This window comes from Bolinopsis microptera, chromosome 13 (genome assembly GCF_026151205.1).
Source record: "Bolinopsis microptera isolate Bmic1 chromosome 13, MBARI_Bmic_1.0, whole genome shotgun sequence".
NCBI lineage: Eukaryota > Metazoa > Ctenophora > Tentaculata > Lobata > Bolinopsidae > Bolinopsis > Bolinopsis microptera.
This window is the reverse complement of record NC_087084.1, coordinates 12,963,307-12,989,147: the sequence shown is the minus strand read 5'-3', so window position 1 is coordinate 12,989,147 and position 25,841 is coordinate 12,963,307. Positions and strand designations below refer to the sequence as shown.

The 25,841-nt window shown below is 37.6% G+C and overlaps 2 protein-coding genes across 2 annotated transcripts in view; both read right to left on the bottom strand.

Annotated features, from left to right (window-relative positions):
- The window catches only part of LOC134824674 (Bardet-Biedl syndrome 7 protein homolog), a 638,888-nt gene that overhangs the window by 472,700 nt on the left and 140,347 nt on the right, over positions 1–25,841 (bottom strand). The window lies entirely within an intron of this gene.
- LOC134824800 (craniofacial development protein 2-like) lies at positions 10,511–11,527 on the bottom strand. The gene has a single exon (XM_063836776.1). The coding sequence runs from the start codon at positions 11,525–11,527 to the stop codon at positions 10,511–10,513; it is 1,017 nt and encodes a 338-aa protein (XP_063692846.1).

Genomic DNA, 25,841 nt, shown 5'->3' with positions numbered 1-25,841 from the left:
AAAGTACCTCACAGAATCCTTTCACCTTCGACATCCTCCTGAAAAGAAGTCCTAGTAATCACCTCCTAAGAAGTCCTAGTAATCACCACCTAACAGACTCTTCAAACCTTCGAAATCCTAAGTTTAAGTCCTAATACTCGCTTCACGTCCCGACTCCCCTACTCATCTCCTTCATCGTCCTATCAAGTAGTATTTGAGTTTAACCTATCTCCTTGGACTTGCTTTTATGCACACATTCAGTATTTTTACTAGCATTTAAATTATTATATTTGATTTTATTTCCACTTCGTGATATTGTAACGCGGTTAAATTTTAGGATTTTATTTTCATACTTTTATTCGGCTTTTATTTTATATCTGAACTTATTTATTTATGATTGATGTATAGCCAAAACGAGTTCGTTAGTGTTCTCATTGGTAATTTCAAGTTTAATTCCAGTTTAATTCCAGTTTAATATGGACAACAGATTATAGGAGTGATGAATTATGTATTGGATGACGATTGTAAGACAAAATGACCCTCAACGTTTGATGTAAAGTATTTTTGGCGGACTATTACAAACTGAGTTACTATTCTGTTAGTCGGGGCACGGGCACGTGGGATCACGTGCCCGTGGGATCACGTGACAGCGAGTAGTTTGTTGGGTGACATGTAATATTGTAATTAGTTTCTCAGAGGTAAAGACTGACCAATACAGTTGTCAGCTTACTAATACTGCTATGAGACAAATGAAAATAAATAAATATAAATCTGCGCCCACCGTCACATGAATATTAAACTCGATGAGAAGGACAAGCTCTCTCTCTCTCTCCGCCGAATTGTCGATCAGAGCTTCGGCGGAGACACAAGTCTGGAGTACTCACTACTTATGTAAGACTTTCCTGATTTTGTTATATTCTTTGAACTGGAAAATAGTTTGTTTCCTTTCATGTTATTATAAATAACTTCATTTTTATAACCTCAACTTAATTAATCGAAGGTAATTAGTAGTTCTAGCAATATTATTTTGGATTTATTTAGTAATTTGTCAGTATTCTCTCCATTTTCGTCATAAATCGATAAAGCAGCAACGCTCTCTTGGGCTTTCTAACAATCAATGTGTTCTATGCGACATAAGAAATATTAAATTTACTCAATTGTTTATTACTTAAACGACATACACTTACAAAATGAACAAAATATATTCATTCATTATAGGTCGAGGCAGAAATAATCGTCCGATCGTCATGAAGACTGGTGACATCGATTGGTTTCAAACTGTGCTAGAAAAATTAGAAGAAACGGGGCAGCAAACTCTCACAAATATTGCGGACATGTTTATGGTTGATTTGGAGTTGGATGGAAAAGTGATTAAAACCTGGGACTTGACTAAAGAGTTGAAGGAAAATGGCGTAGCTCATTTAGAGATAAAAAATGAGACCCTTAACGTCGATGTTGCTATCAATTTCATACACAAATCTTTAGAGGAGACATTAAATGATCTGCCCGGCTTTCAAGAGGTAATGAATAACCGAAGCATAGCCGGAAACTGGTCTAACACGAGAGGTACCCTGATGAGTAGCGAATCGTTTGAACAAAAAACAGTAGCAATTCTTATAGCTGGATCAGTTTTCGTTATCTTAGCTTTGATTGATTTTATATTTAAATTGAAGGAGGAGTCGAAAATTATGGTAAGATTGGTGAGATGTATTTTTCCTGTCATGAACATGATAATGGGAATGTTTATTCTGAGCGAGGAAATCGCTGCAAATCTAATAGTAAGAGGTGTTGTGTCTAGTTTTTATGATCTTTTTCTTGCTTTTTACAGCTTTTCAGGTCGTTTGCACCAGACAACGATCACTTTCCTGAAGTTTTATCAAGAAACAGTTTACTCATTTCAATGCTTCATACTATACAAGCCATTCGTTTTCAGGGAACACAAAAAAAGGATGGAAAAAATCTTAGGTTTTGCTGTTTTCGTTCAGCTGGTTATGATTTATGTACCCTTAACAATTTGGCAGTTTGAAGCAGTTTGGGGTGGGCGCTGTGATGACTTCGGATGGCACATCAACATTATGTCCGTGATAGAAACAACACTGCTCCTTCTGGGCTATGCTGGGTCAGCAATACTCTGCATCATCTACATAGTGGGCTACTACCACAACTCTACACAAGACGTGGGCAGCAACCAGAAAAGAAATCTCAAGCAGTGTCTTCTAACGAGTTTGGTGGAGATAAGCTTTGACTTGGGAATAATTTGCTACCTTTTCTGGAATAGAATCCAGGATAAGGGTGCACTAATGTTCGGTTCCTTACTTAATGGAGCGACGTCTGATTGCGAAATTAGCACTACCTTAATCTTGGGAGGTATTTATAAACTTCCTACCAGTGCACTGAAGATTCTCTCCATACAGATGTTTCTGCAAACCATTGTTAGAGTTGCACTGCCAATTCAGAATCGATACACGTGTAGAAAGGTTAGGTTACAGAGATGACAATAATACCAGGATACTGAACAACAGATGCCAAACTTTCGTAACTCTGATGTTCAACTTCGACCCCGGTCCCCGACCCCGAACTTAAGCGCCCCGAACTTGAACATTTGTTATATGTTCCATAGTTATAATTTTTTTCTGCTTTTTGTTGTTCACTGAGCTTTTTATTGCAATCGTTTAATAATAATAGTTTTTCATTTCAAGATGTAATATTGCTTTTTCGCTTCAATAAATTTCAAGTAGAATCTGTTATTCTTTGTATAATTCAAAATTCGAATTACTTATAGCACGTTACATTTCAAATTATGGGCAGTTCAGCTAAGAAGCCGAACCACTGAGGTTAGACTTTAGGGTAGATTTTATGGTAGATTTTATGGTAGATTTAAGGTTAGATTTTATGGTAGACTTTAGGGTGGACTTTAGAACAGAGTTGAATATGCCTCTTCAGAAAAGCTGTATGATCATTAGTATAATACAATATCATTTGTAGATAATATTGGTCTACCATTTGGTCGATAAGAGAAAAAATTACCTAAATTTACCTCGGTTGCTAGAGGACTGATTGCGGTTGCTATGGTGGTCATGGTAACGTAAAAACTTGAGAAGTCACCATTAAACCTTAGAACTACCAATAAAGTTTTACAGAATGAAGTTCAGACAAATATTAATAAAAGGGATTAAAAGTTATCCAAAAAAGAACATCCTTGCAAGATTTTTTAAACACCCTGTATATATTATTTATGTACTATTAGATGGATAAAAACACCACATCACACCAACTGTGGTGTGGTGTGGTGTGGTGTGGTGTGGTGTGGTGTGGTGTGGTGTGGTGTGGTGTGGTGTGGTGTGGTGTGGTGTGGTGTGGTGTGGTGTGGTGTGGTGTGGTGTGGTGTGGTGTGGTGTGGTGTGGTGTGGTGTGGTGTGGTGTGGTGTGGTGTGGTGTGGTGTGGTGTGGTGTGGTGTGGTGTGGTGTGGTGTGGTGTGGTGTGGTGTGGTGTGGTGTGGTGTGGTGTGGTGTGGTGTGGTGTGGTGTGGTGTGGTGTGGTGTGGTGTGGTGTGGTGTGGTGTGGTGTGGTGTGGTGTGGTGTGGTGTGGTGTGGTGTGGTGTGGTGTGGAGTACACTCTCACGTACCTGCACATTTTATTAATTATTATTGCTGCTTAAGTTATTGCTATTCTAACGTATATATACAATACCTCATACAGCAGAAATAATTCTTTGAATTATAATATATAGGAAGCCCGTGATCACAGTGAGGAAGCTAACAGTATTCTTTGGTAGTCAGTTTTTATAGCATCAACAAATATCCGTCACAACCGAAGATACAGTCGATTAAAATGTAGCTCGCACTGAACACAACGTGATTACCACAAAACCGATCAAAATGTCGCTCGCAAATCTTTGCACGTGCGCTTTTGAATACCGTCACCATGGTTATTTTTCACCTAATTTGCACGTGGGCGGTCGTACAGACATCATACAGAAATAATTCTTTGAATTATAGTAGAGACTAGAAAGCCCGTGGTAACAGGGACGAAGCTAGTAGTATTCTTTGAAAGAAAGTTTTAATCGCATCAAAAAATATCCATCCCAACCGGAGATACAGCCGATTTAAATATAAAACACTTTAAACACAACGTAATTACCACAAAACCGTCAAAATGACGTTTAAACAATCTTTGCACGTGCATGTGTGCATTAAAACACCGTTGCTATGGAATGTTTTGGTTGTTACCTAAATTCCTATTTCTCGTCTAATTTGCACGTGGGCGGTCGTACAGACATTCTACATCAGAAATAATTCTCTGAATTATAGTAGAGACTAGAAAACCCGTGGTCACAGGGATTTTTTGTAAGTAAGTTCAAATCGCGTCAAAAAATATCCTACAAAACCGGAGATACAGCCAATTAAAATATTGTTCGTACTCAACACAGCGTAATATCAACAAAACCGATCAAAATGGCGTTAAAACAATCATTGCACGTGCACGTGCGTGTAATAACCCTCGTTACCATGGTTACTATGCAAATTCCTATTTCTCGTCTAATTTGCACGTGGGCGGTCGTACATCCTACAAAAATAATTCTTTGAATTATAGTAGAGATTAGTAGAGGAACTTAAATTCATCTGACGTCCAATCAAAACGCAGCTGGGAGGTCACGTGACAGCAACGTCCGGTACCCGGGTTGAACTGCAAGGATGTTGAATACGTACGGCATACGAATACGTATTTCTCAAGAGTGTTTTGCGTACTTCGTTAAAATATGTCATTTCTACCATCGCTTTATTAAAATGAAACTGAATAACTCCTGAATAGCTGCGACGCGGTTAACACGTATTTTTGATAGCATTTCTTACTAACAAACTATCGCATCATTTATATTTTTCAAGAAGCTTTCAAGCTTCTTCCAGTTCCTGTATTGTGTATGATTACTATTTTGTGGACCATTCATATTCCGTAAGCATTGTTATACATGTCCATCTTTATTAGTAGCATTTATCATATAAGTAGCAGTGTAGTTACTTCATTAATCACAAACTTGACATTTGCATTCCGTGTTTACCCTTTATAATTATACAGGCGAGCTGTACTATATGAATAGCACTCCACTGTTGTGCTGCTAGGACTGATCAGATTATAGTGTACACGATCGATATGAATCTATGAATAATTTATTGATAAACCTCATGAGGCATTACACATTACATACCTCGTGAACCTACAAATTCTGACTTATTTGATTTAGTCCCATCGAGAATGCAAAAGTAGCAACTTTCGATTCTAAAGTTTCCAGACACTTAGTCAAAATTGATGGGGTGTTGACCGACTCGGAAGGAATTAGACAGGAGCACAAAGCTGAATAACTTCTGAATAGCTGCGACGGTTAACACGCACATTTGAAAGCATTTTTGAAAGCATTTCTTAAATTTGACCAAAACCCATAATCATGGGTAAAGTGGACCGCTCCCATTGTGTCTCTCTTTCTCAATTATTGAAGTTATTGAATCACCACTCAATCCAGGACCAACCCCAAATACATCCTGAAGGTGCCGTACATAAGTGAAGCCCACACTAGACTAATTAGAACGGCGCTCAATAGTGAATAGAAGTGGAATTGACGCAAGACTGGTAGTGACGTCGGGCTGACCCATCAAATCCATGATCAACCCTCCACCCAACGAATCGTGTGACAAATACGACTGACTCTTCTGCGCTGCTGGTATGCCAAGCCGAACCACGCACTATGTAGTATGTATATCAAATATCAATTGACATGCAACATGTGCCCCGCACAAGATAAACCCACGTTCGTAGGCTGCTCTAGGAAGATAGTTCCGAAGAAAATGAGAGCCCACGAAGCAAGTGCGAGACTGGTCAACGAACGAACTGCTTCCGGGGACACACGCTCTCAGCCCATCCCACGGATCCTCAACGTGGCCGAGTGGATATCAGCACCCTCCTCAAAAATGGACACCTGAGATACTCCAAACAGGTCGGGACACACTCGACACCTACCTTCGGGAGGGAATGTTGATCAGAGATCTCGGGCCGCCCCTCGACAGTAGGAATGAAATTACCGGACAGCAGCACAACGGATTCACCGACTTCTTCTAATGCACAATAATATCTCATAACATTCCAGACAGACAATCATATTTAATTTGATCTGCTGTAAGGACACTTGTGCTATTTCCTGGGATTATTTCTAAGTGATATATTTATCTTTTACATCTATTAAAACACAGGGTTATGTGCATCAAAGTTTTAGAATTTAAAATACCTCAAATTTTTCACAGCCCTGTATACAGCTCACAGGGAGGAAGCTAATAGTATTTTTTGTTAGTAATAAGTTTCAATCGCGTCAAAAAATATCCTACACAACCGAAGATACAGCCGATTAAAATGTTGCTCGCACTAAACACAACGTAATATCGACAAAACCGATCAAAATGTCAATCACAAATCTTTGCACGTGCACGTGCGTGTAACAACCCCAGTTACTACGGTTACTATGCAAATTCCTATTTTTCATCTAATTTGCACGTGGGCGGTCGTACATACAGCATACAGACAGCAGAAATAATTCTTTGGATTATAGTAGAGACTAGAAAACCCGTGGTCACAGGGAGGAAGCTAATAGTATTTTTTGTTAGTAATAATGTTAAATCGCGTCAAAAAATATCCTAAACAAACCGAAAATACAGCCGATTAAAATGTTGCTCGCACTATAAACACAACGTTATATCAACAAAACCGATCAAATTGACGTTAAAACAATCATTGCACGTGCACGTGCGTGTAACAATCCTCGTTACCATGGTAACTACGCCACTTCCTATTTCTCGTCTGATTTGCACGTGTGCGGTCGTACATACAGACATACAGAAAGAATTTTCTGAATTATAGTAGAGATTAGTTATAGAGGAACTTTTACCTGAGGACCCCAGGCTATTATGTTCATTAACATATAAAGATTTGGCGGAATGACAGGCTGAGCGCGGCCCAGTAAAGGAACTTAAATTCATCTGACGTCCAATCAAAACGCAGCTGGGAGTCACGTGACAGCAACGTCTGGTACCCGGGTTGAATTGTAGGTTTACAACCTACCAGGACGCGCGCCGAGTTGGACTCGTCGACGGTCCTAACAATATATGGAACAGATATTTTACGAGTATCACCGGCCGTTAAGGGTTAAACTGCAAGGATAATGAATACGTAGCGCGGTTGTAGCGCGATGCACTACTGGGTCGCGCGCGCATCAAATAATGCTTCTAGCGCATCAAATAATGCTTCTCTGTTCTCGCAACCACGTATGTGGTATGCAGATCGGCGAGATGCGAAGGATTGACATCGTGAATCAAGTAGCGCGGTATCTCATAAACGTACAGCATATGAATATATAATACACATGTATAATTCATTATATATTAATATTTACCTGAGGACCCCAGGCTTTAATGTTGTTAAACGAATAGAGATTAGGCGGAATGACAGGCTGAGCGCGGCCCAGTAAATTAATATAAGAGCCTGGGGTCCCCAAGTAAAATTTTTCGAAGTAGCGCGCTCTGCTTTTTAATCAAAATACTTTTCTATTGTAACACGTCGTGGCAGTTAGTGGCAGTTAGTGGCAGTTAATGGCAGTTAGTAGTAGTTTGTAGCAGTCTGTAGCAGTTGCGCGCGGGGTGCGTTGCGCAGTAAAGACACGCGCGCAACTGCTACAAACTGCTACAAACGGCGCGCGAATGCGTGGGCGCGATTGCAGCAGTTAGTATAAGCAGTTGGTGGCAGTTGGTGGCAGTTAGTGGCAGTTTGTAGCAGTAAGTATAATAGCAGTTTGTAGCAGTTTGTGGCAGTTTGAGGCAGTTTCTTTGCAGTTTACTCCTCCTGTGTTGCTCCTTTTGCGTTTTTTGTTTTTTCTCCGCTTTTTTTGTAAGATCAAAAGTAAACACGTTGATTTATCAATAATAAGTCAAATTTCAATTAGTCAAAAAAAATATAACGTTCTGCCTTCGATCCATATGATTAGAAATAACCATTTTATGCCAAATAATTGAGTTAATTTTGTATACTGAATGGACTTTAAGTAAAACAAAATTTTTTAAGTAAAACAAAATTTAAATTTTATTGCCATTACAATGAATAATGATATCATAATAAATATAAGTAGACATCCGATAATAAACTTGTTACATCCAGTACAACTCAAGATGTCAGCCGACGCGACTTACAAAAATAAAGAAAGCTAGCATGTTATGTTCATTGTTCATAGTTTTTCTAACGAGCATGCTTAGCACTTGGGCTGTACCGAAATAGCTTTAATTCTACGTCATATTAAAAACTTTACATCATTTTTTGAGATTATTATTATTATATAACTTTATTCAAATCAAAAATAGAACATAAAGAACATCTTGATGACCTGATAAGTCACCAAGAGAAAAATAACACAGAATAAACTAAATCATGCTTAACTCTCTCCATGCTTTTCTATCTGTTGCAAAAAGTCTTAAATGGTATAAATCGTTTGTATTTACAAGTCTAAAGTTTCTGTCACTTAAATCGTTCAAAATAGTTTTTAACAAGTTTGACTGGTGTCGTCCGACTCTACCTCTCATCAAACTCTGACTCTCTACAGCAAAATGTAAGGCAAGCTGGGCAGGTGAGTTATTATCACTGCGGAGGATGTGACCGAGCATTCTCCACCGTGCACGAGCAACACGCTCACTTAGTGGAACAACTTCGCAGCGTTTGTATAGAGTCACATTTCGTATGACATTAGGGTAGGTCATGCCGATGATCGTACGGAGATGATTCCTGTGGCAGACATCAAGTTTTTGAAGGAGTTGTTTAGATGTTGCCCAACTGTTGCAATTATACATCAGTATTGAAACAACTTGTGCTTCATATATCTTGAGTCGAATCTTCAAGGGTATACGTCTACCTTGTTCCCAGACTTTTTTGTAGTTCTGAAAAGCAATGTTAGCAAGTATACATCGTCTCTTGACATCTTCGATGCTACACAACTTAGAGCCTAGAGAGATAGATGACCTCCAAGGTTCTCTACCTCTGAGTGGCTCTCCTTTGTCATCAACCTCGTTCTTGCCGGCCAGATAGAAGTGGGTGAACTCGGTTTTTGACTCATTGACAAAAAGATTCCACTCTTCCAATATCTCTTTACATATTGGCAACAAAGACTCCAAGTTGCTTTTATCCTCATCAGTAAAATCAGCATCATCTGCATACTCCCACTCGAGGGGTAGCAGATTCTCAGCTATGGGAGGGTTAGGTCTTAGATAGGACATAACAGCACGCAGGTGGTAAAGTGCTGCTGCCAGATATAGAGTGAACAAGTTTCCAGACAAACTGTCGCCTTGAAAAGCTCCAATCGTGACAATTAACTCTCCCGATATTGTTGAGTTCACTTTGATCTTCAGTTTAGTATTTGCGAGCAAATACCTTACCAGTCGAATGTCGTCCTCACTACAACCAGCATCAGCTAAAATGTCAAGTAATACCGACCTCTTTATGGTATCAAAAGCAGAGGACATGTCAATGCCCATCTTATGAAGAGACCAGCGTTTTTCTTTGACAACTGACACTAGTATTCGCTGGGTCCAAACGATATTTGCACAACTATGGCCAGGTTTATAGGCATTCTGCCAAGGACCAGTGTATTGAGATACTTGCCTTTGGATGCGCTTCAAGACTATCATGGACAATATCTTTCTAGTACCGTTTAGTAGGCAAAGTGGGCGCAAATTCTTAGGGGGGCCTAGTGGCTTTCCAGGTTTTTGGAGCGGAGTAAGGTATCCCTCTGTGAAAGAAGGTACATGTTCATGGAGCTCAAAGGATCGATTAGTAAGTTGTGCAAATGTGGAAAAAAAGATTTCAGGAGAGTGTTTGAGAAATTCGTTTGGGATCCCATCTGGTCCAACAGCTTTACCGTTCTTGAGTTTCTTGGCCGCAAGCTCAACTTCAAACGCTGTAATGGGGTTTTGAAGGGGCCTAGGGTTACCTGTGAACGGTTCTAGTGGTGGTTCACTGTCAGGTCCAGTGTAGTGTTCTTCGAAGTACTGGCGAATGATTTCAGCCTTGTCTCGTTCATTATCTACCAGTTGGTTGTCATTGTTGAAAACAGACACAGAGCCTGCACCCGTTTTCTGTTTGCCTGATAGTTGACGAGCAGCTTCAAACATTCTCCGTCCTTCGTCTATGGTGGCTATAGAGTTAGCTAGGCTGTTTGCTAACTCAACTCTCAATGTTTTCAACCGTTTAGTAATGTCGTTTGAGAGCCTGTTGATTTTAGCTCTGAGAGCTGTCCTGTCTCTGTATTCGTTGTTGTTCAGTTGTTGTAAAAGTTGTTTCCTTTCTTCAGACATGCTAACAACTTGACTGTCAGAGGAATGATTCCTCTTTCGCTGTGGCTCGCGAAAACCCACAGTGGAAACAGCAGCTTCTTTAAATTCACCAAAAAGTATATCAAATTGCTGTTTCGTGTTGTTGGAGGTAAAGTCAGGATCTGATACAGTTTGCTAAAGTTTCTGACGAAGTTCTTGCTGATATTGTTGTTGAGCCTGTTTGCTTCCAATCAAGGTTGTTGTGTTATAAGTCTTCTGAAATGCTCTGATCTCCCTGTACAAAATGAAGCGCTGCGAAAAATCTGCCTTGGCAACAACAAGTTTGTGGTCACTGCGGTGCTTTGTACCTGCATATGACCTGGCATCAGTTAGCAGTGCCTTGCTTCTGGACTTGCAGAGTATGAAGTCAATCTGTTGGAAATAAGGTTTACTTTTCCTGGTTGCTCGATCCCGAATCCAACCAGTCCGTGTGGTAATCTGTCTGCTGCTATGGGAGAATGAAGTGTTGGCAGCAAACAGGCCATTAGCAGTGAGAAAGTGTAGCAACCTTTCACCGTTTTCATTCCTCCTCCCAACACCATGTCTACCAATATTCACATGTAAACCATTTTCTACATCAACAGGGCTTCTTTTGCCAAGTTTGGCATTAAAGTCGCCTAACATCCATACTTCAAATCTAGCAGGTACACTGATAGCCTCGAGTAGCTCATCGTAAAATTGAGTTGCTAATCGGGGATTCTGAACTGACTTGGGATTCGTAGGGCTGTAACAATTAACAATTCTGATATGACAAGGTGGTTGATCCACCCTTTTAGCACTTAATTTAAAGTCCATATAAACAACTCTGTCACTGATCTGATGATGAGATACTATACATTCCAAAAAACGCTTGTTAACAATAAACCCAAGTCCACCGTGTCTATCGTGTCTCTGATCAAACAAAAACAATCGATGATGTCCAGGGAGTGTTGTTTCCAAGTATTCACGTGTCTTGGTCTCCTGAAGTGCTAAAATGTCTAAGTTATATCTGTCGATGTCCTCTGCAACGAAGTGTTGCCTGTATGTGGTCGATAGACCGCAAACATTCCATGTCCCAAAATTGAGTGTCGTAGCCATGATGAAAAGAGTAGCGTAGACTAGGAATCCTGCGATCTTCCTCGAGGCGTTAAACGTACTGACTTTTACAGTCATGCGGACCCGTTACAGTCACACACCATCCACCAACCATAAACTTTTTTGAGATACAAAAATAAATTTTAAAATAAATAACTCTTTTGCTGCTTAGGCGCGGCACCGCGCTTGACCCACATGTTATACAGTGTGTAGCAACAGTTCGCTGAAATGAGCTATAACATATAAGCGGTGCGCCGCGCCTAAACCTAAAACCATAAACTTTAAATATTGTCAAGATATTAAACGAGTTTTGCAAAATAATATAGCATGCTGACTTCGTAGGATATTACAATTATACCAGTGCCAGTTCCAAATGTGAGTCAGCGCTTAAACCAAAAGCAGTTGGCAAAAGGAGCCAGTTGCCTGCAAGAGCTTTACTAGCACCCGATTTACCACTTTTGGAGCACAAACTCAAACCTAAAACCGGCCAAGCACAAAAATATGTTATCGCCACGATTGGGTGGATTGATTCCCAGAATATTTATCAGCACGCGGCACTAATAATATATGAAGTTCATTATCGAATTTTAGATATGCCCTGGATCGTTTAACACATATATTGTATATAAAAGGTTATTAAAGAATAATTAATGTTTGGTTCGTATAAATCGATATTAATCAATTATTTAAAATAGTATTTGTATTTGTGTTTGTTATTATTAACTATTGAGTTGCGTTCGATTTAAATATTAAAACACTACTACAATACATTTCACAAAACAAAACGACGGGGACACAGAAAGGAGAAGGACAACACATCACACGGACGGAAACTGCTGCTGTTGACGAGTATCTGATTATATTAATTATGGGTCTTTTGTTCATTAAAATAAGTGTGATCATACTTCTAGAGTATATTGGGCTGACACAGTTGCTGCAAGGTTAACATTGGGGTCCAAAACCGGGAGTGTGATACAACTTAATTTCGCGTTACGTAGTAAGAGATACAAAATATAAAATATAAGATATAAGTGACGACTGTAGGTTCACGGATATAGCGCGGCATCATTTCATTATTCTGGCGCGGTAAATCACGCCGGGTAATGAAATGATAGAGTTATACAGTATTTAAGTTTCGCGCGCTACGTTTACACAATATATTTGTGAGTCCGTCCCACGTTCCAGACGTACACTCCAGACAAGTCCAGACACTAGTGTAAAGCGGATGAGCTGATCAGTGTTCTGTGTTATATGCATGAATATATAGTTTCTATGTTTGACTGTGGTGTGTATTGTGTGTGTTATTTTGTGTGTGTAGTATGAAATCTATATGGACTAGTTTGTGTGTTCTTATTATAGGCACATGTCATTTCCATCAAAGTTGAGTTCTGACCATTCATCAGTGTTTCCAGCTTTTTGAGCATTGAGTAGCATAGTTTTAATGCGACCTTTAACAAGTGCAATTGGGGACGAGAAGTCAATCTTACTAGAAGGTTTAAGGAATTTATTCCACATATTCGAGGTTTTATATACAAACAAATTGGTTGCAGCGGGGTTAATAAAGTAGTTATCACGTCGGGGTGACTTTTAAAATAAATTGTACATCGATATTGGAGTGTGAAGTTTGATTATTTTAAACATTTCAAGTAGACAGTGGTACTTATACAAATTATGCACGCAGAGTATTTTGTTTCTGCTGAGAAGGGGTTTACTTGATTCTCGTTTATAGAAGTCAGCTCCAAGTTTTTGGGATCCAATTGGGCGGGTTCTAGCACATGTTTTGAACTTATTACTGTATGCCTCTTGATCACCAAATAGAATACGAGTGCACTTTTTTTGAATTTTAAATATTGGTTCAAGCCTATTGTTTGATATGCCTCCCCACACTGAGATCCCATATCCTAGATGAGATTCGAAGAGGGTGTGGTAGAGGTCATTATACAGCTCTTTAGGTATAAATCTTCTCATACGGCAGAGTTTACCGACTTCACACTTTAATTTAGAACTAAGATATGCAGTATGAGGTTTCCAGTTAAGGTTTTTATCTATAATAACGCCGAGGAATTTAGTTTCATCAACACGTTTAATGACTGTGTTATTCAATGTTAAAATAAGATCATTACTATTACTACTACTACTAGTTACATCCTTCTTTCCTGGTGTAAAGTGAATGTAACAGCATTTCTTGATGTTAATGTGGAGAAGATTGCATTTCATATAATTGTAAACAGAATTCATTATAGTATTAGCTTTTTGGTAGAGATTCTGGACAGATTTGTCGACTACAAATATATTGGTGTCATCAGCGAAAAGTATAAATTTTCCTAGGTCTGATGAGTTATAGATATCGTTTATGTAAATTATAAACAGTAGCGGTCCTAAAACACTACCTTGTGGTACTCCACAAATAACAGGGAGTTTATCAGATTCCTCACCTAAAACTGAAACGTACTGCTGTCTGTTAGATAGGTAACTTCCAATAAGCTCGTTTGCGTTACCTCTTATACCATATTTGTCAAGTTTTAAGAGAAGTTTATCGTGACTGATAGTGTCAAATGCCTTTGATAAGTCGATAAAGATACCTAATACATGTTGCTTTTCCTTTATATGGGAGTTTACATAGTCAACTGAGTAATTAAGGGCGTGGTTAGTTGAGTGACTCTTCCTAAAACCAAACTGGTTCTCAAACAAAACGTTCTGCGACACAAGAAAACTGTACAAACGGGAGTAGATTACTTTCTCAAATAACTTTCCGAACACAGCTAGGGTAGATACTGGCCTATAGTTTTCGAGATATTCTGTACCGTCTTTTTTGTATATAGGGCTAATTTTACCAATTTTCAGTCGGTCTGGAAAAGTTCCATTTCTCATGTGTTCATTAAATAATACTGACAGGAGTGGGCTTATAATCTTAGACGTTCGTTTGATGACGTGAATAGGGATGTCACTAGCTTTTCTATTCTTGAGTTCGCTAATGATTTTCTCTATTTCTTCTGGTGTACAATCGCTGAGAAATATACTTGATATATAATTCCTTTTCCGAGAAGAATGTGACTTATTTCCTTTTCATCTCTTATTTCCTTTTCTGAGAAAAACATCTGTTTTATCTTTTTCTGAAAAGGAAGTTAGTCCAAGTCAAAAGCCTTATTCTAAATTTTTGAGACTGGGATCTATGCTATGTGGCTCTTACTAATTCGCTCGCTCAAAAATTTCACGTGACTTTGGTTTTTACAATTTTGCAACCGTAAAAAACCCTAATCCCAACCGTAACCCTAACCATAACCCCGAAGCTAACCATAACACTTACCACAACCCTAACCCTAACCCGAGCCCTAAACAATCGAATCCATGTTTTACTAGCCTGTCACGTGACCAAAACGGTTTTTTGCCCATAACTTACCTGAGGACCCCAGGCTATTATGTTCATTAACCGAATAAAGATTTGGCGGAATGACAGGCTGAGTGCGGCCCAGTAACCCATAACTCTCCGTGGAAGCATTTTTACCCTACGTCATAGGGGGTGATTCGAAATCAGCGTCCAAAAATACACCGATTCAGATCAATTTCACACCCTATACTAGAGTAGCAGAGAGGAGTTGAGTGTGCACTTCGATGTACACAATTTCTGACCACACAGGGTCCTTCATTAGGTCGTTCTAAACCAAAATCATCTAGGTACCCAATTTGTGTCGCTAGTCCTAGTGCTACAGGGCATATTTTGGCCCCTGAAGGTCGTAAAGGCTTCATTTTTAGCTTAAAATGACCGCAATGGGCATGTTTATATACAACTTATGAATCAATATGTGGTCTAAAGGTCATATTTTTGGAGATAATCTCAAAAAATTGATTTAAAAAAATTTTATTTACGATACTTGGTACTACTATTATCTCGTCAATATTTGTTAGACGATTTTAAATTAAATTATTTCTCTAACAATAGATAAAATCGAATAAATAAACCCTCCAAATCATGTCATACAGTATAAATCAAAGCTATACAAATAAAATCAGAAAGTTTAAATCATGAATCATTTCTAAATATGCTCTTGCACTGTCCAAAACATATGTACTCGTAGTTTTAATCTGCATTGTGGGACTTTCGAAACTCATTAAAAGCAGATTTCAGCTTCTCGAGAGTCAACTTAGCCAGCTCCCATGCACCTTGGAAAGCATCTACATTAGAGGACTTATACAAGTTCTCGAAAACTTCGTTCATGTCATACTTGATGTCTTCAAGGCCAAGAAGATGCTTCTTTAGTTCGTAGTCCTCGCTTCTGCAATGATGTTCATTCCGTCCTTGGCTTTAACATAATCTCCTCCTTGTAGAACACTTGACTTGGCTGCTCCTAAGGTAAACACACCAGAGTTAGTAAATGCCTCTCCGATCCCTGAGGCGTTTAGCCACTTTCCAATGGCCCCCATGACAATCTTAGACCAATGCATGTTTGCCGTCCCACTTTAGGTTAAAAGACATCAAAGGTCTTCATATAAATCTTCAACTTAACGTGTCAGGTCGAATTTCAAATGGTTTCTGATATTTCATGACAGAACAGCTTTCGGCATTTGCGTGATTACGATATCATCAGCTGTTAATTCCTGGTACATCCAGCCATCATCCACAAACGAACGACCATTCCATCTGCAATACGAGATCAAAGATATATTAGTTTCATGATCCATAATTTATCACATTTTCTTAGATAATTCAAGTTCAAATTTTAGGCTTTTTATTTGTTCCAGGGGTGATATTTCCACATTAGGACTTCATTTTGTTCTTTATTTTGATGCCTATTGTTCAAAATAACACGAGGTAGAAGTTTTGGAACTACGAAAACGTTGATTTTTAGTTACAAATTTTTTTTTCTGTGTTAATTAAAAAAAATCAATTTTTTGAGATTATTTCCAAAAATATGACATTTAGACCACATATTGATTCATAAGTTGTATATAAACATGCCCATTGCGGTCATTTTAAGCTAAAAATGAAGCCTTTACGACCTTCAGGGGCCAAAATACAAAAATCCCCATTCGCGACTGAGGGCAATTTACAAATTTGTACCTAGATGATTTTGGTTTAGAATGACCTAATGAAGGACCCTGTGTGGTCAGAAATTGTGTACATCGAAGTGCACACTCAACTCCTCTCTGCTACTAGAGTACTAAGGGCCTTTTCACAAAAATTTTCTTAAAATTTGGGCGAGCGATTTAGTAGGAGCGATGCTGTGTATTTTAGATTATATTTTTGATTTTCAAATATAAACAATTTTTAATATTGGTAATGTTAATGTAATGAATTGTAATTGATTGATATGTAATATTTAGGCCTGTGGCCAATTTTCAGCGGCTGGTGTTACTCTATTAGAAATATTCGCACATGCTCATGGTGTCAAAGTAATGTCCATGTCAAATGTTTTAAGGATAATTTAGGCTGTTCGAGTTGCTGTGAAAGTATCATTCCTGGATTTCACGCAACCTACTATGAAATCTATGACGACTACAGTAAACTTAATAGTGACATATTTAATCCGTACGATCAGAATAGTCGATTTAATCTTATTGGCGACGCCATGACCAACGAAGAGCATCAAGATTCAACTTGGAGCAATATTTCATCTTTCCTAACTAGTTGTCAGTATAAACAACAACGTAACGTGAAAAAATCTACCTGCTCTCAACTTAAAACATTTTCTATGAACATAAGATCCCTTATTAAGAATATAGATCAACTACGTGATGATATTGAGACTTATGATAAGTATGATATATTGTGTTTTAACGAAACTAATTGCACTTTAGGGAAATTACCGAACGGAATAAACGACGTTACCTTAGATGGATTTCATGAACCATTTATCCAGGATCCAATTCGCCCATCTGGAAAAGGTGGGGGGCTAGCCACTTATGTACACAAACGTGTAGTCGATTATGATAAAATTGATATTTTCACTCCAAACCCTGAACCAACTAATACTAGTGGCGAATTCCAATTTATCAAGCTCCATCAGTGCAAAGGATACAACAGAACGAAAATAATTGGCAATGTTTACCGTTCTCCCGCTAGGAGACCTGAAGCGTTTCTAGAAATTTTCAAAAATACGCTGCACAACCTAGGGAGACACACCCGTAAACATATGACGCTTCATGGAGATTTCAACCTTGATTTACTGAAGCACAGCAGCAACCAAGCATGTCAGAACATTATAGATATTGCGTCCTCTTACGGTTTTATTCAAATTGTATCACGCCCAACTCGCCTAACGGACCATAGTGCCACGCTTATTGACCACATCTACACAAACAATCTTGAGGATACAATAAGCTGTAACGTCTTAACGACAGATATGTCTGATCACTTAGCAATAGTCACTACAATAAATCTTGATAACACGCCAACCAGCAGCTACCGCTCTGCGTCTAACTCACAAAATGTATCTCAAACTGAAACACGTAGATTTAACGACACCAACAATCAAAAATTCAGAGACTTAATTACAGATGAAAGTTGGTCAGAAATTTTTAACAATACCAATGATGCCAACGAACAGTTCAATAATTTAAATACGGCTTATAATAAGATTTACGAGTCTGCCTATCCCACAAAAAGACAATCACGAAGACAAAATGAACGTGTTAATCCGAAACCATGGATGCTGCCCTGGCTCGAAGAAGCTATAGAACGTAAAAATGAGTCATATTACGATTTTGTTAAGGAACCATCTGATAGTAACCGCAGTAAATATGACCGTCTGAAGAAGTTTTGTAATAAACACATCGATAAAGCTAAAAACAAGCACTTCAAAAAATTTTTTGAGCAAAACAAAGAAAATTCTAAGAAGCAGTGGCAAATGATAAACAGTCTTCTTAATAGGAAAAAATCTAAACCTACTTCAATTAAACTGACTGACGAAGACGGCTCAATCAGCACTCCGGCAGCTGTAGCAGAAAAATTTAACGATTACTTCTCAAACATCGCTCCTAAAATTAAGTCTGAAATTAGTAGTAGGACCACTTTTGATCCTGGTGGAACCCATAGCACACTTCGCAACGCCACTCCAAGTAGTATTTACTTAAAGCCAGTCACTGCCACAGAAATTCAGGACGTCATAAACCTGCTTAAGAATAAAGCCACACTAGACACTAAAATTGAACCTCTAAAAATCGCTAACAGCTGTCCCAGTTTTACTAGTGTACTAGCCCACGTTGTCAACAGTTCTTTTGAACAGGGGATCTTTCCACAGGCTTTGAAAGAAGCGAAGGTGGTCCCAATTCACAAAGGTGGATCTAAATCTGACATAAAAAATTACAGGCCAATATCTCTTCTTGCTTCTTTCTCTAAAGTATTTGAAAAGCTAATGCATAACCGAGTTATAAGTTTTTTAGATAAATACAGCATACTATGTGAAAACCAATACGGTTTTCGCCCGGGTAGGTCTTGTGAACATGCTCTTCTCAACGCAAAAGACACCATTCTTAATTCAATGTCCAAAAAGCAGGTAACTTTACTTCTTTTAATCGACTTCAGCAAAGCTTTCGACCTTGTGGATCATTCCATACTCTTGCGCAAGCTGGACCATTACGGCATAAGGGGTCAAGCCTTAAACTGGTTTAAGTCATATCTCACTAACAGGAAACAGTTTGTATCAATTGGCTCGTCAAAATCTTCAACCAACCAAATTTTATACGGCGTGCCTCAAGGGTCAATATTAGGACCTTTACTTTTTATAATCTACATAAACGACCTACCTCAAATATCAGATATAGCAAATTTCATTATGTACGCAGATGATGCCAACATCTTCCTGATAGGAGAAAATCTTAATGAAGTTTACGATAAACTAATAACTCTTAGCGATGCTTTAGTTAAATGGGTAGATAATAATGGTTTAGCTCTAAATCTTAAAAAAACGAATTATATGATCTTCTCTCGACAAAGAAATCTTAATTATCGCGATGTGGCAATTTCTGGTGTCACAATTGAGAGAAAAACAGAAGCCCGTTTTTTAGGAGTTATAATAGATGATAAACTAAACTGGTCCCATCATATTTCTGCCATGAAAATGAAAATGTCCAGATACATAGGAGTCATGTACAAACTTAAAAAATATCTGCCTCTCGAAGCACGTCTTCAAATTTATCAAAGTTTTGTGCAGTCACACCTTAATTATTGCAGCCTTGTATGGGGTTTTGCTGCCAAGTCTCATATTGAATCGCTTTTTGTAAAACAGAAAATTGGCCTTCGAGCAGTATTACCTGGTTTCGTCAATTACTGGTACAAGGACGGTATCCCCCCAGCAAGTACCAAGTCTGGCTTTTATTCACATAAAATATTGACAGTACACAGTATCATTGTAAAGAACGCACTCATTTTAATGCATAAATTGAAAAACTTTCCTAATCTAGTACCATTGTCTCTCAAGAAAACAATTCCCAAAAGTGCACCATTATTTAATACTAACCTGGATTCTATTCTCACTACACAATGGTCAGAAAAGTATGGTCAACACCCTTACAACAACTCAGTATTTTTTAAAGGTCCATTATTAGCAATAAACCGATATAATGTTGCAGCAACTTCCCCGCCGAGTCTATTTAACCTGAACATTTACAAAACTTGTATAAAAACTATGCTCATCGATCAGCAAAATGAAAACATCGAAGACGATTGGCCTAATTTCATGTTATATTGTATAACAGGACTAAGAAAATCAAAGCGTAACATAAACCAAAATGCCGATAATAACCTTGTCTCTACATCTTAGATTATATGCACACACTTATGCATCACTCAATAAAAGTCGCATATCTCATCAATTACACTGCCAACATAGGACATTCTTTTTTATCGCCGCGATTTCAAATCAAGTTACAAATTCTACAAATTTTGAAGTGCTCAGTCTTGTTTTACTTTTCTTATCTTTACCTATTAACCATTGGAAAATAAAACTTTAAATTATAAACCTTCATTGCATACTTTACCGGTAGAATCTAAATTGAATAGTTTGAGATTTCCTTTACATTTTATATTTATGCATGTGCCCCACGGGGATGAATTTCTTATTACCATTGATATTATATATATTTTTTTTGAGTAAACATTGGCTGGTACCACGGGCCAGTCCCCAACAAAATGTCAATATAAACAATTAGGTAAATCTAAATTGCTCCATATCATATGATAAATGGTTTTGAATAATAGTATGCCCATATCCAGGCAAACTCGCCAATTTTGAAAGATGTCAGTGCATAAAGTGGTAACTTATCGATTTAATATCAATTCATTGAGCTGTCTCTGATTAAGTAATTAGTACCGTGTTTCAAACTTTTGCGCAGGTTTGGTTTGGTTCTAGATTCTAGGTTCGGTTATCTTTGTAGCGTGATGCGCACTCAATGAGGCTTCTCACAGCGACATCGGCTAGATCGGCGAGATGCGCTACTGTGCCACGCCGAGCTGCGATGAATTGACATCGTCAATTAAGGTTATCTTATCTTGTAAAGGTACCTCTCAGTACACCTACAGTCTACACTCATCACATCCCTCCCAGAAGACTTTTACCCATTTTTATAAACCTTTGGCAACTTAAACTTTATCAATTGGAAGGTTGGATTATTGATGGCTTTCCAATTAAAAAAAGCAAAGCAAAACAACAAAGTTTCTTGGAGTTGTTATTGACGAACAGCTTTCCTGGGGGCCTCATATAACAGCACTTAAACGTAAACTAAACTATGCCTCTGCCACCTTAAATAGAATTAGGGACACTGTATCGAAGGAACTCCATAAAGACCTCTACCACACACTATTTGAATCCCAACTTACATATTGTATCTCAGTTTGGGGTGATGCAGCACTCTTTAGGACAGCAAGTATCTGGCTGTCTCAGAAGCACTGCGTACGGGTCCTCTTTGGTGATAAAGATGCATACCTAAACAAGTTCCTAACATGTGCAAGAACAAGAGAGTTTGACAAACAGGCACTTGACCATACATTCTTCCAACTAGAGCACTGTAAACCACTTTTCAAGCAACAAAACATCCTGGCTTTCAAAAATTTATAGGAGGCAAAGGTGGGTGCGTAAACTTTATGGTCTGCACTCTCCGATCCTGTATCACCCTGGATTCTTCTCGACGTATCTTTGTAAAAGGTATATACCTTCTAGTCAATCTCTTGCTACTCCAAGTCCCCTAAGATATCTGATCTAAAGTTCGTGCTAGTTATATATATATATGAAATATATTTTTATCTGCTTTAATTGATACTAAATAAAATTGCTGTTTTCTTGAATTGTTGTTTTATTATATACATATCATACATTTATGGAAGTTTTTAAAATACTCAAACTACTTAGGTGCCCGGCCCAACATCACTGCAACAGCAAACCAATCTCATCTCACAACTCCCATCTAATGACTTTGTATCAAGATCCACCAAAATTTGAAGCACAGTTGCACCTAAACTTAAGCTTTTTGACTACTCCTACAAGATTAGCCTTGCTAAAAGTCGCCTGAAAACAGCACTTCTAAATCTGCAACATGCTTATGATGATTCAGCATGGACCTCAAGCAATAATGACATAATGCAGCTGTCATTTGAAAACAATCCCCTTCAACAAATTTAATCCAGTGTTCTCACTTCTCGGCCCACAGGTTCTTCCAATTAAAAAATTTAATTTTGGTAAATGTGTGCTGACTCCACCACCTATGTATATAACCTAATATTTAGTGTATTACAGGTAGACATTGACTTAGGTAGGTATTTTTCTCTTAGGTAGATATTAATAATTTGGTAAATGTCTTAATTGTATGAATATTTCCATTATTGAGACGTTTTTAATATTTAATTTAGGAGGGTTTTTGAAATTTTTATAGGACTGGTTCACAGTGTGAACAGATTCCAGATTCATATATTTTTAAACTGATATTTAATAAATGATTAAAAGAACCAATTTTAAAGTTGCCATACTGCAGCCTTTAGGTCCAAAAATATACCCATTATGCTCACTTAAAAACAACTCTAAATCAGTAGGCTGTCACTCTATTAATGCACCACACCGCTACCTAGTTTAATAAACATCCCAGAGTCCTGCAGATGGGACAAATATCTAAAATCTTCCAATATTGGAACCTGTAAATTATATAATTTGCGGAATGTGCAGGTATTTGAAATATTTGTGTTGCAGGAGGAAGGCATGAAGTGTCCCCACTCAATGTCCGACTGGGAATCACATGATATAATCTGGGAGGTGAGCTGCTACACAGAAACACTGGATCTCTTGTACGAGGTTACCATAGTTACCATAGTTACCATAGTTACCCTACTAGTTACTCCCTCTAGCATATAGATTCGTTCTAGTATGACATACTCGAACGAATCTATATCCTAGAGTCTCTATATAAAGGGATTTAAATAAGAAGGTTCTAGTTATTGTGTGCCCTTCATTGTTATTATTAAGAATTGTTTATTCAGGCGAGGATGATAGCCGGGGTTAAAGAGGGCGAGGTGACGGAAATGCACGATATAAGTTGGGAATCTGTCGATAGTAACAGTGTATGTTAAAATTAACTTAATTTATTGTATTTTTAATAAAATTTTGCTTGCTTCAGAATATTGGACTTAGAATATTCAAAAAATGATTTGAGAAAAAGAATTAATGAAAATAAATGTATCAAAAATAATGTTCTGCTTTCATTCAGTGAAACAAATTTTTTAGTGAAACAAATTTAAAATTTTATCCTTTATTTTACAATCATAATATAATAATATTTATAAGCCTCCGTTTTGAAAGTTTTAAATTTTAATACATTCACATTTCTATTTAAAATTCAATTATATGTACAAGTCAATAATTGGCCGCCAAAGCCGCGCATTCTTGAAAACAGGATTAACTTGATTATAGTTATACGACTATGTAAATTTAAAACTATCCGTGGTCTTTTAAATAAATAAGTTATAATTTTACCTAAGTCCAAAGCCAGCTTTGAAAAATTTACTATTAAATCATAATATATCGTCAACTTTAAATATTTACAATGCAACAATTCATTAATCTGTAAACACGCGTACTCCAGCCCCTAAACGCATAAATTGTTATGCGGCGCGGCTCAAGCCGCGCACGCACGTATTATGTTATACTGTTTGCTTTCTAATAAATATCGTGCCAATGTGTACGTCTAAATTGTAAACGTTCATGTTTTGTGTAAAGTGAATCCAATTGGGACTAGTGACAAGGATAAGGACCCAAGTGCCTGTACGGCTTTTTCGGACCCCTGTGGACCAATACTCTTGAAATCACTCTACAACATTGAACATTTATATCTACTACGTCATTTGGCAATTATTGTCATTAATCTAACTTTCTAATTAATTGCCGAGGGGGAAGAGTAAACGCTTCACATTAAAATTCAATATACAAAATTCAAAACCATCAATACGGTATTAAATATTATGGACAAATCTATAGATCTATTTCGTAGTCATATATTCACATGATTTGCTTTATATTATCTTAATACTGTAATGAAGTACAGTAGGATTTGTGTTTCGAGAAAGAAAGGTTGCGGTCAAATTATTAACAAAAGTAAACAAAAGTCCATCAGGGACTCCGTGGAGTCGAAAAAGGTACACGGCTGCTGTCTGGTGCTGCTAGGCATTTATTGATCAAGATGTTTTATTGTATTGATTTATAATGATTCTATTGTTCGTGACTAATCAAGTTCTAAGTGGAGGTATAAAGTGCTGCTCAAGATACTTCGTCATCTCATGTCCAGTATAATGATTAAGATAGTATACAATGCAGTTTTAGTAGTTGACCCATACAGTTAAGTCCGTCATAACTCACAATCGTTAAGTCGTCGGTCAATTGTCAAAGTCGTTGTGTGTTTATTCGTTGAGATAGCAGTAAGATAAGATGTTACGCGCGCGCGCGTTTAATCCCGTCGACGTGAGATGTGACAATGAAAACGCCATAGAATTATTATTTTCGCGCGTTACGTAGAGTTTACCAGTGTGTAATACTAGTTAACACTGGGTGTACACTGAGTGTAAGTGTATATACAAGCCGTTGAATATTTCCAATTTTGAGTGTATCGTGAGCATGTTTTACAGTGCGATTGCTCGGTACTAGTGTGTTTGTGTATATATATATATATATCATTTGTGGAGTATGGTGTAAGTAATGTTTTTGGTTGGAGTGCAGTGGTTGTATGTATGAGAAAAGATATATGGTCATTTTAGTAACTCACATAAATCAGAACTTGAGCTCATTTGTGGCAAAATTAAGCTCACACCAATCAAGTGTATCATGCTTGAATTGCAATTCTCGTAAGGCAATTTTCAATATATTCTTAAACCCGTTTGTCGGAGTATTAAGACTTATCTTACTTGATGTTTGTCGACAGCTGTTCCACATGTAGGATGATTGGTAGATGAATTGTGAGGATGGTTGTGATGTAATGAAATAATCCTCTCGTCGTGGTGACCTGTTAAATGATGAGTACAGTGATAATGGTTCCTCTAACTTATTAATTTTGAATAGTTCTAAGAGACAAGTGTACTTGTACAGATTGTGGACCGTCAACAACCTGTGGGTTTTAAACAAGGGCTTGGAGTGTTCTTTTTGGTAAAAGTCCACCCCCAGTCTTTGCTTATCAACAGGTCGTGTTCGGGCACACGTTTTAAACTTCTCTAGGTAAGCTTCTCTATCCCCAAACAGAATTCTTATACACTTTTTCTGTGTTTTAAAGATAGGTTCAAGTCGGTTATTGCTAATACCACCCCACACAGATATTCCAAATCCTAAATGTGATTCAAATAGAGTATGATATAAATCCTTATAATACTGCTTTGGGACAATGTGTCGTATTCTGCACAGCTTTCCTACTTCGCATTTAAGTTTTGAGTTAAGTGACTGCGTATGTGATTTCCAGTTAAGTTGGTCGTCAATAATAACGCCTAGAAATTTAGCTTCTTGAACTCTTTTAAGTGAAACAAATTTTAGTGAAACAAATTTAAAATTTTATCCTTTATTTTACAATCATAATATAATAATATTTATAAGCCTCCGTTTTGAAAGTTTTAAATTTTAATATATTCACATTTCTATTTAAAATTTAATTTAATGTATAAGTCAATAACTGGCCGCCAAAGCCGCGCATTCTTAAAAACATGATTAAATTGTTTATGATTATACGACAAATAGAAATACATTTAAAATTATCCGTGGTTTTTTTTAAAATAAATTATAATCTTACCTAAATCCAAAGCCAGCTTTGTAAAATTTACTTTTAGATCAAAATATATCGTCAATTCTAAATATTTACAATGCAACATTTCATTAATTTACATACAAGCGTACTCCAGCCCCTGCACGCATCCGTTCTTATGCGGCGCGGCTCAAGC

Coding starts and splice junctions, on each gene's coding strand:
- LOC134824800 (XM_063836776.1), bottom strand. CDS start 11,527: ATGACTGTAAAAGTCAGTACGTTTAACGCCTCGAGGAAGATCGCAGGA.